The sequence below is a fragment of the Perna viridis genome, chromosome 1 (genome assembly GCF_037379345.1).
Source record: "Perna viridis isolate PV_CMFRI_1.1 ecotype Kerala chromosome 1, ASM3737934v1, whole genome shotgun sequence".
Taxonomy (NCBI): Eukaryota; Metazoa; Mollusca; class Bivalvia; order Mytilida; family Mytilidae; genus Perna; species Perna viridis.
In genome coordinates this window covers 53,403,932-53,421,215 of record NC_142445.1, presented here as the reverse complement: position 1 = coordinate 53,421,215, position 17,284 = coordinate 53,403,932, and the positions used below count along the sequence as shown (strand labels likewise).

Here is a 17,284-nt window from a genome sequence, read left to right as displayed (position 1 = left end):
CTCCAAAACGGTTAGGTTTAGCCAAATTCTTTCATGAGCTGAAATAATCCTTATTTTTAGGACTACAGAAGTCTTCAGGCATAAAATTTGTCAGACGCATTCTTATAAGAGTTATTGCCCTTGACAGGGGAAAATGACAGATTTTTTTTTTACAGTTTTCAGCCAATGTCTTGAAAACTATGATAGATTTATACTTTCATTTACTGAAATGATCCTTATGATAAGTCCTATCAAAGTTTTCTTGAGTCAAAATTGTTGGACAACTTCTTGTTTAATTTATTGCCCTTGAAAGGCAAAATTCAACCAGGTGATTGATTCAGGCTCCTGGGAGCCTCTTGTTTTATATTAACATTGATTATGGTATTGCTGATTCTTTTTTAAAATGGGACCCTCAAATAAGTCACATATTTAGAAGTTGTGATAAATATACGTGCAAATTAATATATACAGTGGAACCTGTCTAAAGAAACCCTAAACCAAACACCTATTGAACATTCTCTGTATCAGATTAACTGTATTTTGAACCTGAATGAGCTTAATACCTGGATAACCTGTACAAATTCTACATTCCAGAAAAGGGTTCTGTTTGGTCTGGTTTCATTGTAGTACTTTTCAATATGTGGTGATTTCTAACATTTTACTTTTTTCTAGGATCAATAATTGTGTTGGTGAAGAAAACCACTGGGCATTTACATTATTATTGTTGTATGCTTTTCTCCTTGGACTGACTGGGTTTATCATCAATATGTTACATTTCTGGTGGTGGCCCAAGTGTGTTGCATGTGATAAAGTAAGTACCGGTATTGGTGCTTTATCTTGTTCATAGCAATCAGTTACTGCTTAAATGTCAAAGATTAACAAACATTTTCAAGTATGTTTTTTAAATTTTCAAAAGGATAAATAAAATATTTAGTTCTAAAATTCTGTAATTCTAATATGAAGTGCTTCAAAGGTCTTTAAGACCACAATCATGGTAAAACGGTGATAAACATATGACCTATGTCATAGATGTATGATGTTTTATTTTCAACATCATTGATTATGTTTTACTCAATTTTACTGAACTCAAAGTAGGATTTGCCCAACCATGGTTGTCCAATATTTTCCAGTAATCTTTATTTGCAGGACAATTTCTTTATAAAGCATTCAATCTGGTTTATATACTTAGTAACAGTGATGGGATTTGCTATGGCTTGTGCCATGGGAGGCCAAGTTGTTGTTCAGCATAGTAATATTATAATGGTAAGCCTGGAATAACAGCTATGCACATATTTTATTGAAATAACACCAAATTTGCATATGTTATAAAAGCATTCTTTTCTGTATATTATCTGTCCCCCCTGGCAGTATCATTTACATAGGGCAGATAACATGTTATCAGGCTCTTGTGAGCCTAAATGACATCACTTCCACTCCAACTTTTCAAGTTAGATGTTATTCTGTTTATTTGTGATGTTACAGTCAAAGTGACACAATGATGTAATTTTTTTTTCCCCGCAAACAAAGTTCGGGGGTGTATAGGTTTCACCCTATCTGTCTGTCTGTCCAAATTATTTTCTTAGGAGCTTGCAGCATTGTTATGAACCTTTTCTTTATGTAATATAACTTCATGGAGATGTGCATACAGTTAGGGATTTATGTTTGTACAAAAATTGTAGTAATGATAGCTGTTGGAAATTAGGCATTTTTTCCCAAAACTTGGTTTGATGCATTGTCCATAATTCCTCCTAAAGACGTTCAGGATTGTAAGGAAACTTAATGGATGGAGATTTACATATGGAGATGTGCATATTTTCAGGAGTTTATGTTTGGACAAAATTGGAGAAACAACAGCTGTTGGAACTTAGGCATTACAGGAAAACTTGGTCTGATTCGTTGTTCACAAATCTTCCTTAACGACTTGCAGGATTTTAATGAATTAGTTTATCATATGGAGTGTCAGGAATTAGTCATATTCTGTTATTGTGTTGTCAACAAAAATAGTGCTGATTGCTTTTGGAGTTGGATGTTTTAGAATGGTAGCAAATTGGGTGACAAAAGGGCATATTCTATTCACCACAAAAATTGTGTCCGATATAAATCATATGTCCATATATAAATCATATGTCCACATTTGTCCCCTAATGAACAGGGGTCAACAGGCTGCACGGGAGTATTTGGGCAATGTCTAGGATTTTTAGCTCACCTGGCCATAGGCCATTTGAGCTATTTCCATCACTTGGCGTCAATTGTCATCGTCCATCGTCGTCGTTATTAACAATTATACAAACTCTCCTCCTCTGAAACTACTTGACTAATTAGAACCAAACTTGGTCTAAATGTTCTTTGGGTTATCCTGCATAGAACTAATGTGGGGATTCTTGATTCGTTTAAAAAATGGCCACCATTACTAAAAATAGAACATAGGGGTCAGACAGTTGTTTTTCCCATATATCTCCAGCTAAATTCTGACATTGGTAAAAGTGTTCAGCATGATGAGATCTATCTATGTTCAAATTTTGGTTTTAAACTGTTTAGTCATGTTGGAGATATTGCCCTTTTTCAATTATTTTTGCTATTTTTAATGTTATTTCTTTCAATAATCTTCTCCCCTGACATTATTTGATCAATTGGAACCCAACTTGGTATGAATGTTTCTTGTTTTATCCTGCATAGAAATGATGTGGGGATTTTTTATCTGTCAAAAAACTTGGCAGCCATTACTAAAAATAGAACATACAGTGTAGGGGTCAGACAGTAGATTTTTGTATATATCTCCAAAACCGTTAGGTTTAGCCATATTCTTTCAATAGCTGAAATGATCCTTATTATTATACCATTTCGAAGCTTGGATTAGAAGGCTTTCAAAATCATTATTCTAATGGTATGATGACTGTAGAAATTCTTCACAAAATTCACTTGAATAAAAAATACTGAAAATCAACATTTTTACCTTTTCTGCTAACTGACAGCATGGAGGAAAATCACTCACACATGTAAACAATATTCACACTTTTGTAGTAAATTACAAAAACGATGTCTAAGTACACATTCTCAGCTTTATTTTAACTACTTTTGATCAGAATACACACAAATAATGCATTTACAATGCATATTTCTAGGTTCAGTGTGTTTTTGGTACTACATAGGGGGGTGGCCATTTGACCCGGAAGTGGTTAGTGAGATCTAACTCCTTGTAAGAGTTATTGCCCTTGAAAGGGGAAAAATGACTTTTTTGTTAACAGTTTTCAGTCAATATCTTGAAAACAGTGATAGATTAAAAGAAACTTTCAATTGTCGAAATTATGCTTATGATAAGCCCTAAAAAACGACTTTTTGAGTCAAAATTGTTGGACAACTTCTTGTTAAATTTATTGCCTTTGAAAGACAAAATTGAGCCAGGTGAACAATTCAGGCTCCTGGGAACCCCTTGTTTAGTATTACAGCAGGAGCTTTAGGTAGAAAATGTCAGGCAGTAAGGAACAATAGATAATTGACATTGAGATGCTGCAATAAGCAATGAGAAAAGTCAAATGCAACAGAAACTTATATCAATCAGGGCTGCTTTTATTGCATATGCAAAATAATTTCAATAAAATATGTGATAATATGTGTAAGACTCAGAAGTGCGATGGTCAACGCTGAAGTATGTTAGGTGTGTAACACTAATGTGCAGAAGTGCATTGTTTCTAAGCTTTAGTGCATTCGTTGGTATTGAGCAAAGACACAGAAGTGTGTTGGTATCCCATTCAACATTACCATGAAAGTTTATGTGCATAAGTGTGTATTATATATTGGAGATATTACTTGGATCAGATTTCCTTCTGCATCATAAGCTTTTGCATGATCTTTTTTTTACCAAAAGAACATATCAGAACAAGGAATCAAAATATGGGGTCATGGGTTGATTATTGAGATTTTTAGCCTAAAAAAAATCAAATTTTGCAGGAAATTTCCATAAAATTAATGTAAAACTGTTACAGTATTTCTTAGTTTGAACTTAGCTACAAAAATTTCCAGAGAAAACTAACAGAAAAGTTTATGAAAGCTTAATGTTTGGCAAAATATGTGATTCTTAGAAAATTCTTTAGTATACGCTCCATGCTTTTTTGTTAGGCATGTCTTACTATCAACATTTGTCCAAAACGTACTTGTATGTCACAAAATCTGCTATGCAACTTTATATTTTGTTCTCCAATGCACAATTCACTAATATACATTTTATTTTTTTTAACAGTCAGTTTGAAAATTTTAATTAAAACTTTATTTAAGCATTGGATATGATAAAAATTTTGTCTATTGAAAATAACATAAATTTTCCATGTGCATATTGTTTATTGAGCGAAGTGCAATAAACAAAATATGCACATGGAAAATTTGTTATTTTTCAATAGACAAAATTTTTATCATCGCCAATTCTTACATATTAATTTGAAAACACATTTTTATCTTTAAACATGAGAAAAGTAGCTCTGAATTTGACTGAATAACGGCATGTCAATAGTTTTTTTTTTATCAATTGAGATATAACAAAATTATTTTAACCAATCAGAGTACAGTATTTATCTCAAATTAATTTATTTAATATTATTAAAAGTGTAACCGGGATGACTTCGTAATCATTGTATTTAAAATCCCCCCAAAATATTGCTTTTTATAAATTTGATATTATAAACTTAACTTTTTTAAAACTAAGACATACTTTAACAATGAAGCATAGTTGAAGGATGACATAGAAACTAAACTAATCCTTCCTGCCAATATACGAGAAGTTCAATGAGTGTATAAGTTCATTGAGTTCCGGGGAAACGACTAAACTGGTGCTGGCAAGTTTTCCTCAATATTACGTATACTCTGTTCAACCAAATAAAACATCAATCATAATTCTTTGCTAACTTAGCTGCTGTGTATAGGGTAACACTTGTAAAAAAGCACCCATCTTATACTAAATTTTATTTGTATTTGCAAATTCTACGGGTACTATAGATGTGTGTAATGTACTACAAGTTGTTTATACTTTAATACAAAAGAGCTATCCATGTACGTTATGCTATTGGCAGTCAACAATCACTAACCATCGCAGTTCAGCGTGATTATAAACACACTTTAGCGGATAATGATTGCACTTCAGCAGGACCATCGAACTTCTGCATCCCATCATGGTTCCGAGTCTTAGATATATAATTATATGAAAAGTTTGTGTTATATTACAAATTAGTCTAGTATTCTTATTCTTTATACCAGTATTATAAATATTAACTTTATTTTTTGAATTATCACTGCAGGATGTATGTGTCTTATGTTCAACTACAATCATTTTCTCTGTGAAAAAATAATTTGTCATACATAATTATTGTACACAATTTCTTCTTAATTGTACTTGGAAAAAAGGACAGCAATTAGAGGAATGAGACAGTAGCAGGAACATCATTATTTCTAGTTTTCAACATATTTTGTTCTTATGTATATATGAACATAATTATGATGACGTTAAATACACAGGCATTTTTTTATATGAAACAATGCCTGTGGTTAAATAATTATTTTCTCATCTTCGTTCTTTTAAAAGAAAAACAAGATGAAAGTTAGTTTTTATTGTTGATCAATATCAAAAGAAAACAGATTTTTTATACCTTGTATTAGGTATGGGGTAAATCTAAATATTTTTTCTTTTTTCTTTTGTAGAATCAAACAGTTTTAGAAACTTTGTCGTTGAATGATAATGACAGAAATGGGTAAGTGTCATTATTATTATGTAATTATATTCTATTTAAATTCAGGATGTCTCATGAAAGGTAATAACAAAATTACTGAACTGATAAAATCTAGGCAGTAGTCACTGTGGGTCAGAGTCAAGGAAGTGACATCTAGGCACAAACCATAGAATGGGGTTGGCAGCATGGGATTTCAGGCTTTCTGTCTCATAAAAAGTTGATAGATAACAAGGTCAGTTAAATCTTCCCTAGTACCAACTAAAATTAACATTTGGCTAGTTTCCTAAGTTTCTACGTCTGTGGGAGGCATTTAACTTGTGTTAGTCATACATGATATCTGTGTTTCATAGTTAAGCTCACCTGGACCAGATGTCCAAGTGATTTTTGCTATCACCTTGCATTGGTACACAGACAGTGGTAACCAAACTTGGCAGGAATGATGAAAAAACATGATTCACGTTTTGTTTTTTGCTTGATTGAGCAAAATGGGTGACAGGTTATCCAGATTTCAGTTATATTTACAACAATGACTCAGAAACTTGACTGTTAATTACTGGTGAAACCCAAGTGTACAGTTAAAACTACTATCTAGTTTTGAAACACTTGCAAAATATACAGTTAGTCATTTTTGTTTGGTTACTTACATTGATAAGTTTCAAATCAGAACTATGGTGGGACATTTGTTCTTATTAACTCACTGGAGGACAATATGAGCTAATGTAATCAAGTGTTATCTAGTCTGTCATTCCTTATCTGTTTATAACAATTTCTTAAAAGGTCTATCCCTCAGATTTGAATGACAACTGGAAGGTCTTCTACATGTGATTCACTTGATATGACATTAAAGATTGCCACGTGAGGAAGTTTAAGGTTCTGAATTTTTAAAGATCAACTCCTCTGCAACTACATGAGCTTATGTCTTGAAACTTTATAAGGTTGTTGAACTTATTGTTATCATTTATTTCTATACCAACACAATTGGGAAACACATTTTGACTTTTATTTCTGCTCCTATGTAGCAAATTGTAACCAAACATTGAATAATTGGTAAAAAGAACTTTTTTCACAGCCAGATTCAAATTCGAATGCATGTTCTAATGGACTTTGATGTTAAAGTCTAGTTTGTTGTGTACTTGTAATAAATATAATTTTTATACTGTGTTATGTCTAGACGAGTGATTAAGGCTCACCAAAGGATTGTTAATATGTGTCTTTTTTACATATGGATGTGGGTCTGTTGGTTGATAGCTTTTACAATTGGATGTGGGTCTGTTGGTTGATAGTTTTTACAGTTGGATGTGTGTCTGTTGGTTGGTAGCTTTTACAGTTGGATGTGGGTCTGTTGGTTGATAGCTTTTACAATTGGATGTGGGTCTGTTGGTTGATAGTTTTGTACAATTTCTTTAACTAGGGTAAGAGTAAGTATATAGAACAACTTACATAATACAGTATGAGTTCAACTCCTATTTCAGTGCCTTTTGTTAAAAATGTCCATTAATTATTGCTGGGGGTACTAAGTATTTGTCTGATCTGTATTTTCCCTGCTTCTCTGTTACTATTGCCTTGTGAATATTGCAGTCATGACATCTAAAGCCATTTTTCTTGCCAAATCAGAGTTGGAGCAAAAGTATAGCTATTTGAACTAATTAATTGATAGTTATTAAAGAAGTTATTAAAGGAATAAATTCACAGCTGCAAATACATTAGTAGGATAACACAAGTATGTTACTGTTTAGTTGTCCTTTGTTTTCTTTAGACATTAATGTAGTTATTGGGTTCATGCGATCTAGAGTCTATAGCTTCAACAGTGATGCACTGCTTGTAATTATTATTAGTCCCCTTACAGCGATTTTTGCTGAAGGGGGTTTTGAATTTGCACTCTGTCTATCAGTCCGTCAAATCAAATTTCCACACTTTTTTCCTCATGCTTGAAGATATATGTTTTAAATTTGGTACATTGCTTTTCCATGATAAGGTACAGATTGAGTCAGAATTTCGTTTTGGTCCATTGATTATTTTCTGAGTTATGGGCCTTGGACTTAAATAATGCAAAAACATATGTTTTCTGGACTTTTATTGCCTTGCTTGCTGATATAGTTTGGTATTTGGTGCATTGCATAATCATGACAAGTTACAGATTAAGTTGAAATTCTGTTTTTCAATTAAAAACATCGGAGTGAATCCAAATTCACCACATCCGGTTCCACCATCACCCGGAAACATACCTGGAAATAAAGGTATGTAGTTTAGTTTTAAATGAGCGTTCAAATCATAACACTCATAAAATTATTATTGGGGCAGTGGTGGGCCATTCAGAAATATATTTAACACTAACAATTATTATAAAATCTCTTCTTGAAATTCAAAAATTTTCATTTTATAATAATTATGTTTAATATATTTCTGAAATGTAAATAAAATAATATTGTATTTTAACAATAGAATACTCACAGTTTCCAACTGATTCCAAAGTATTTTTCCTTGTAGGTGGTGTATAAATAATTTTCACATACTCTGTACAATTAAAATCCTTATACCACTAACTTCAAACGTCAAAAAACATCAGAAAACTTCAGAACAGTATATACAGAAACTATATACATACAACTGGTCATTCACTGTTCTGAAAAACACATACATGAACATAAAAATATTACTGTAATACTTTTTGGGAATCTAACTCCCTCAAATAAAATTTGGCAAAAGTTGATTCAGAAGCCCAATCTGCTGCTTCTAAAATATTTTTGACTGATGCCCCCTTGTACAATGCCCAAGTTGGAGCAATCCCTCTTGTAGAATGAGCTTTAACATTCATATTTTCATCTGCATATGCTGTTTTGATTGCCTGAACAATCCAACATGAAATAGTAACTGTTGATACTGGTTTATGTGGTTCTTTAATAGCCAGAAATAACCTAAAACTGTCTGGCGCTTCCAACCTATGTCGAAAATCTTTAGTCATTTCTAAATAGATTTTCAAACATCTCTTCGGATCCAAAAGTGTCCTTTCCTCAAAATGAGGAACATGTATTTTCATCTTAAATTGGCTTTGTCTATCCTGTTTAGATAACCCATGTCTTATGAAAGTAACACCCTTCTCTTGTACCTTCATAGACTCCTGATCTATTCTGAGACTCAGCAAATCACTACATCTCCTATAAGTAGTTATTGCCAACAGAAATACTGTTTTTAAAGTAACCAATTTTAATGAAGCTTTATCAAGAGGTTCAAACTTTGAACTTTCTAAAGCTTGTAAAACAATTTCTAAATCCCATTCAGGAAGTAATTTTACTTGAGGCCTAGAATGTAAAATTCCCTTGATTAACCTTGAAATATGTGGATGTTTCCCACTGGACATTTCTGAATTGGAGGCAAAACTGCTGACAACATAGACCTATAACCAGATATGGTTCTATACTGTAAACCTGATTCATATAAATAAACCAAAAAATCATCTACTTCACTTAAAGATGCTGAATATGGATCAATTTGTTTTGAACTACACCAGTTATTGTAGTTGACAAACTTGGTGGAATAATCCTTCTGCGTTCCCTTCCTCCATGAAGCACTGAGCAACTCTCTAACTGGCTCTTAAAAAATCTTCTGCCTTGAAGTTTCTGTCGAAAGAAGCCAAGCATTCAGATTAAACATCTGTGGATCTGGATGATAAATCTGAGTTCCTGGTTGACTCAACAGATTTTTCTGTAATGGAAGTTTGAGAGGATGAGCTATCAACAACTCCAATATCTCTGGATACCAAATTCTCCTTGACCACTGAGGAGCTATCAAAATTACCTGACAACGGTACTGCCTGAAATATTTCAATATTGTCTGAATTAGACAAATTGGAGAGAAAATTTAAACAAACGTGTTCTTTCATGAAATCGACAGTGCGTTCAGAGCCACTGCTTCCCGATTCACTGTCCAAGTACGGTACTTCACAATCTGTTTGTTCTGCACCGAGGCAAAAAGATCCATCTGAGGCTCTCCAAACTTGGAAAAAATCTGCTGAACAATTTCCTTGTTCAATATCCATTCTGTTGGTCGAATTTTGAATCGACTCAGCTGATCGGCTAGTATATTTTTCTTGCCCATTATATGAGCTGCTTTCAAAAAAATACCATTTTGAATTGCTATCTGACACAATTCCCATGTTAGAATACACAGTTTCGGTGATCATGTCCCCCTTGACGAGTTATGTTTGAACGCAACTGGTATTGTTGGTCCTGATCAAAACTACCTTGCCTTGTAGTTGATTCAGAAAATGCTTTATGGCTTTCATCTCTAAACAATGTATATGCCAATTTTTTTTATTTACATTCCATTCCCCTTGAAAATTTGGGTCCCAATATAGCCCCCAAAACCTTTCATTAAAGCATCTGTCATGACTATAACATTGTCTTTTGAAATACTAAAAATTGCCCTTTCAGCATGTTGACTGAATTTTTCCACTATAAAAGATGGTACTTGAGATGTTGAGTAAATGGAACTACTCTTGACATGTCTCTGGAAGATGATCTCCAAAATTGCAATAGATGTAACTGAATGGGTCTCTTGTAGATGAGCATTTGGTACTAACTCTACACAAGAAGCCATCATACACAGAATTTTTAGATAATCCAGAACCACTGTCTGACCCGAAAACATCTGAATCAAGTCTTGAATTTGTTGTACCCTTTCCATTGTTGGATGTACAATTCCCTTGTCTAAATGAAAAACACCACCTAGATAAGTTATTTTCTGAGTTGGAATCATACTGGACTTCTCCTTGTTTATTATGAACCCTAGTGAAACCAGAAGATTGATACATTTCTCTCGATCTTCTATCAACTAATGTTTTGACTGTCAGACTATCAATATATCGTCTAAATATACTACTAGTCTGATGTTCTGTCTTCTTAAGTAAGCTGCTACTACAGATAAATATTCATGGAGCAAACATTGGACTAAAGCACATTGCTTTCAATAGATAACTTTGTTTTTTTTAACTCGAAACTGCATATATTGCCTGTGATTATGATAAATTGGCACATGTAGATATGCATCTGACAAATCAAGAGATATTGCCGAATCATTTGGTTTTACTTGGCTCAATACTTTACTCATTGTGTCCATTTTGAAATGCATCTTTTTCAAATACCCGAAATAATGTACTGTAAAAACTGTTTACAGCCTGTGGAAAATTAACTTTTCTATGACATCTTTTGTCAAAAGAGTATCTAGATCTTACATAAAAATCAAAGTAGTCTTTATTTCCCGTCCAAAGAGGTTTCTCTTGAATTCCAATTTGTAACCCTCTTGAATAATTGGAATTATCCACCGATTTGTGGAAATTTTTTGCCAATTTTGAAGAAATTTTGTGAGGTGACCCCTAACAGCAGGTATTTGTGGACACAAACATATTGTACTTGTCTCTGAGTCAACTGTCGTTCTGCTTGGGGATCCTAAAAGAACCTCAAGAACTCTTGCCAGACTAGCCATCTTTCTTCTGGTTAGTCTTATATACCACTGACTTCAAGTCCCCTTTCTCACAGGAAAACTTTGATTTGAACCTGAATAACCTCCTGAAAACCCACTTGTTGGTCCCTTAGGTTTAGGATCTGAAGATTTTGGAAACTTAGCACGTGTAGTTGATGACTTTTCACCTCCATCATACTTTCTCTTTCTTGAAGAGAACTCTGGTAAAAGATCACTAAGTTGATCTTTACGTTCTTTCCTTTTCATTAGATGTGTTTCTAAAACTTAGCCAAAAATCTCATCGTCTGTTAAAGGGAGGTATTTTTTGACATTTATTACTAATATCTTTAACTAAAGCTAAACCACTATCCTGGCTTGCTGCCTTACAGTGAATTAAATGACAAAAAGCTCCAGTACAACCCGCATGGTCAAGTGTTTTTTGTTGACATAGCAAATAAGTCCTTGACAGTTTGACTTACAGTTTCTTTGTCAATGTCCTTATCCGATGCATTTAACAAAGACCTAGTGCCTGTTGCATATGGAAATAATGCTCATACGAGATGAAGAATGGAAATAATGGAAATAATGTTCATACGAGATGAAAGGTGTGCTTGATATCCCAACTTTTCAATTTGACAGAGTGGATAGGTATACAACTGATGGTGACTGTCCATAGTATTTACAGCCTTATGACAGTGAGTTTGTTTGAGTATAGGTTCAAGAATATCATCTAAAGTAGGAACCTTCAAAAATTCTACTTCACTATCATGTATAGGGAAAATGATCTCGTATTCCTCCCTGTGAGATGTAGTGCGATCAGGGTTCTTGCTATGCCAAGAATTTTCTAGAATATCTTCCTGTGCTTGGTCTAATATAAACCCTACCCTACTCTTTTGTTTCGCGATGTCATCCTTAAAGATCTGTGACAAAAAATTACTCCTTGTCTGAGTACTTTTAGTCTGTTCATTAGTCAACTTATGCTCACTCACAGATTTCTGCAAATCTGTATTATGTGTTTTAGCACATGAAATATGTTTCAGAAACCTTTCAACCCTACTGTTTGAAACATTACTTGTATTGTCATTTACATGTATGCTATCAGTGTCTCTTTTAACTGGACTACTTCCAGGCACACTTCCATTTGGTTCACTTTCGTCATATTCAGACCTTATGTCTAACTCCTGATGTTCCCTTTCATTGACCTGGTGTCAAAGTCTCTATTCTAGGGGAACCTAAATCTTCATCTAAAGATTTAACACTTTAATTTGTTCCTGTGGTCTACACACCCCTTCTGGGTCGTTATCCACCCCTCAACCATCAGATCTAGGCAGAGCTGAGCTCTCCTTATTCTGACAGTTACTACTTTGAGAAAATAGCTGAAAGTCTATCAAACTTATCATTGAAACTGTTTTCCATGTTACTAAGTTTTTTGTCTACCTCAGTCTGAATAGTTCCTGTTTTCGATGGTTTCAAAGAATGCTTCCTCTTACTTGGGACCTTTTCTGTACGAGAACAAGAAGAATTACCACTCACAACCCTAGCTGGGGGTGTGTTGGAAAATGGCTGACTTTCTGAAGTTGAGTCGTGACAATCTGATTCACCCTCTATACTGCTTATAAATGTATTACAAGAAAAGAAACGTAAACTATAATACTTATAAATGTAAAATTTCCAAAGCTATGATAAATTTACAATGAGTCCGTTCTCTTGAACGCAAAAAATTAAAGCTAAATTGCTTACCTGTATTTCCAGGTACATTTCCGGGTGATGGTGAAACCGGTTGTGGTGAATTCAGATTCACTCGGATGTTTTTAATTGCTATGAGAACACATGTTCGAACGAACGTAACAATCAATATTTTATTGCTAAAATAAAATATTTTTTTATTTGCATTTCAGAAATATATTTAACATAATTATTATAAAATTACGCTTTCTGCTCTCTTCAATAAATTTTTTCTCCAGAAGACTTTGTATTACCATGCAATACTATCAAAATGCTTGTTTAAATCTGCTTCTTATACATCCTAAAAAAATTAGGGTTTTATAATAGTACATGTATCATGTTATTATCATCCTTAGACATTTGGTGTGCAGACAGTAACTTGAAAATAAGTAAATGGATTTTATATCTAGAAAATGCCATACAGCAAAACTAAGGCTTGGATTGATTTTTGCAGGTTAGGACTGAAACCATTCAGGAATTGAGGGTCAAAAGGGGGACAGAAACAAGTACTTTCCTGATGTCTGGATAATAAATTGAGTGAAAGCTTTGGTGTGCAAATACTTGCCTCAATTGTTCTGGTTTTGACCTCTCATGTTTTATTAAGCTGCACCTTGCAAAACATTTTGTCGTATAAAGTGCCAGTGAAAATGCTAATCACTGAGAAAATTGTCTTAACAAAATATTTAATCAGTCCCTATAGGTTCTAAGTTTATCATTAGTTTCCACATGTTGTCCCCTGCCTTTTCTGAAGAAGGGCAATGGGATTCATTTTTCTGTTCTAATATCTACAATACTGGATTTAAATGTTGTATAAATAAGATTTGTCTTACTCAGTGTTGGAGTTAATTCTAAACACAGTTTAAAGCTTGATGTTGATTTTTTGTTCATTAGGTTAAAGGTCAAAGTCAGAGTTGGGATAGAGTTTATACTTGAGGTGGATGCCTTTGAGCACTGACATTTTTTATGTATCAATCAAATAAAATTACACCCCAGTGAAACATCTTAGAATGTGACAACTCTATTTGCTACATAAATTGATACAGGGAAGATAATGTAAGCATAGAAGGGTCTGAAAAATTCTCAATGATTTTGATTGTTCCTTCATCAGGGTTTCCAGATGCAAAAATGGATTTTGTCATTAGTCGACCAAGTATGGACTATCTTCTAATCTGTAACTCCTTTGAAACCACTAAAAGGTGTTTGATGAAACTTTCACAGATTCTTTATTACATTATGCCATTGTGCACCTCCTATTTTGTTTTTCCATCTGAATGACTTTTTCAGTTTTCTGATAGAAATCATTGACTTTGTCATTGGTCGACCAAGGTGACCGTCTTATAATCCCCAATTCCTCTGAAACTACTGAATGGATTTCATGATAAAATTGTGCACCTCCAAGTTTGTTTTTCCATCTGAATGACTTTCAGGGTTTCCTGATGCAAAAAATGTACTTTGTCATTGGTCGACCAAGGGGGGACCATTTTCTAATCTGCAACTCCTCTGAAACTACTAAATGGAATAAGATGAAACTTTTACAGATTCTTTACTATGTGGATCTATTTTGCACTTCCTATTTATTTTGTTTTTACATCTGAATGCCTGAAATCACTTCTAGGGTTTTCTATATGGTTTTTGAGGAGGGGAGTAGGGGTTTTCCAAAGTAACGCACAGTTTTCATACCCTGCCACATTTTGAACATCTCGCCATCCTCATTTTTTCCCCATTACATGGTTGGGTATCATTTAATGTTCCACTAATGCCCTTTTTACTAGATTTTTTTCTAGTGTAATCCTCCCTTCTTTTTGAATAGAAATTTTAAATCATGACTTTTGCACAGAAGTTAGAATTGCCTTTTTCCTACTCAAAACTCCATAAAAAATCCTTAAAAGTACATTGTTTATGTGTAGTTTAATTGCAATTAGCAACATGTGATTTATCTATCAAAGCTAGGGTTATAAATACCGGTAGATGGAGTTCAATTTCATTAATGTTGCTTTCTATCTACTTTTTTATCAAGCATATTATCAATCACACATGTATGCTTGAAAATGGATAATGGGTGAAGTAAAAAAAAAAAGATTACTAAGTTATGAATAAATTTACAGATTGCTGTAATAGTTCACTGAGTTATTTTTGAGTAGTTCAGGGAAATGTTGGTATCCTAAACTAAACCACAATTGGATGTACTGGTTTTACTTTTTTGCTCTTGCTGTCTTTCAAATTTAAATTTTTTATCACAAAAAACCATTAAAACCTAGTTAAATGAGATTTATTATTTAAATTTTATTGCCCTTTGACCTATATGGTTTTGTTCACTTGATTTTGGACTTGGAGTCTGTCATCTTGCTCATTGTAGTTCATCATGTATCTTTCTCAATGAAAACTAAAAAAACTGAGACCAGGCTAGTTATTTTATCTTTCTCTACCAGCTAGCCACTGGCACAATAAATGTAAGAGTGTTCAAATGATTCTGTGTAGCTTTACCCCTCCCCCTTCTAATTGATATTTATGATGCTGCACAAGTACTTACATCAATTATGAGGTAAAATACACTGCTGGTTCAAGGATTCATTAATTGCTCGTTTAGATATAAAAAGGTATGCAACAACCTGTATTTATATCTCAATAACAAATTACTTTCCAAAATAATTTGAATCACATAAATTCTGTGAGAAATGATTAGTCTTCCTGAAAGATGAGAAATTGATAGGAATGGTTGATCAAAAAATCAAGTTTTATGCAATCATTTGATATTTCCCATGTGAAATTCATTACTGCCAGGTAGAATACTGCAAGTAAATCAGTCTTGTGTCAATTCTATGTAAACTTCAAACATGCATTATCTTGTCTTTCATGAGTGTAATTTAGGTTAAGTTGTACCAGTTCTAGAACATTGCTGTGCTCACGATTACCAGGGAAATTATTTTTCAATTTTCTTTAAATTAACATACCAAGACGTGATTATTTGTAAGCTTTTGAAATCACAAAATGAAAAATGTAATTGATAAGTAGTGATGGGTCAGTGTAATTGTTTAATTTTATCATCAGTAAGATTTGTTATCTTCTACACCTGTCTACAGCAAGTCTCAGGGAACTAGTATTCTCCTAACTGTTGTGGAGAATCATTCTGTCAGTGTGACCCATTTTTTAAAGGATAAATATATAACTGGCTTGTGTGAGGAAATCTATTGATAGTGTACTTATATGTTTCTATTCAACTTAATGTATATGTTAATATCCAAATAAACTTTCTATATTCATTAATTCTATAAAAAAATTAAGTATAATAAATTGTCTTTCATGTAACCCTATAGACATTGCAATCTCTCTATTCTTATGATATTTGATTGTCAATTGTTTTCAATGTATCACCAGTCAGTGTATCCCCAATATTTGTTTTCAATGTGTCATCATTGCCAGTGTATCCCCAATATTTGTTTTCAGTGTATCAGCATTGTCAGTGTATCCCCAATATTTGTTTTCAGTGTATCAGCATTGTCAGTGTATCCCGAATATTTGTTTTCAGTGTATCAGCATTGCTAGTGTATACCCAATATTTTTTTCAAGGTATCATCATTGCCAGTGTATCCCCAATGTTTGTTTTCAATGTATCAGCATTGCTAGTGTATCCCAAATATTTGTTTTCAATGTATCACCATTGTCATTGTGTCTTCAATATTTATTTTCAATGTATCAGCATTGCCAGTGTATCCCCAATATTTGTTTTCAATGTATCACCAGTCAGTGTATCCCCAATATTTGTTTTCAATGTATCATCATTGCCAGTGTATCCCCAATATTTGTTTTCAATGTATCATCATTGCCAGTGTATCCCCAATATTTGTTTTCAGTGTATCAGCATTGCCAGTGTATCCCCAATATTTGTTTTCAGTGTATCAGCATTGCTAGTGTATCCAGAATATTTGTTTTCAATGTATCATCATTGCTAGTGTATCCAGAATATTTGTTTTCAATGTATCATCATTGCTAGTGTATCCCAAATATTTGTTTTCAATGTATCAACATTGCTAGTGTATCCCAAATATTTGTTTTCAATGTATCACCATTGTCATGGTGTCCTCAATATTTATTTTCAATGTAAATTTGAAAAAAAAATGGATTTATCACCCAAGAATGGTACAGAAAAATGGGTCTCTTGTCATTTTTTGCCAGATGTGGGTCTCACCTGGGGCAAGACAGGATTCAAAGTTCATTTAAACCACAGCTTGTACCCTCAAAAGGTAATTGAAGCCAAATAAGATTCATTAAAGTAAAAAAATTCCCCTTGACAATTTTTCATTTTTATTGCCAGTTTCCTTTAAACCAGAAGTAGTCAATACAAGGGGTTGACATAGTAAAAGTGGTTATAATTGTTCTGTAGATTCCAGGTGATATAAAGAACTATGGAT

The 17,284-nt window shown here is 33.3% G+C and overlaps 1 protein-coding gene and 1 pseudogene across 2 annotated transcripts in view; one reads left to right on the top strand and one right to left on the bottom strand.

Annotated features, from left to right (window-relative positions):
• Positions 1 to 17,284, top strand: part of LOC148629360 (palmitoyltransferase ZDHHC21-like) — a 32,777-nt gene that overhangs the window by 9,122 nt on the left and 6,371 nt on the right. For both annotated transcript variants that reach the window (XM_088549239.1, XM_088549232.1), the window contains exons 5-7: positions 652 to 790; positions 1,126 to 1,242; positions 5,665 to 5,714. In XM_088549239.1, coding sequence (XP_088405365.1) covers positions 652 to 790; positions 1,126 to 1,242; positions 5,665 to 5,714 — 306 coding nt within the window. The remainder of the gene's footprint in view (positions 1 to 651; positions 791 to 1,125; positions 1,243 to 5,664; positions 5,715 to 17,284) is intronic.
• LOC148629361 (uncharacterized) lies at positions 11,208 to 12,908 on the bottom strand (annotated as a pseudogene).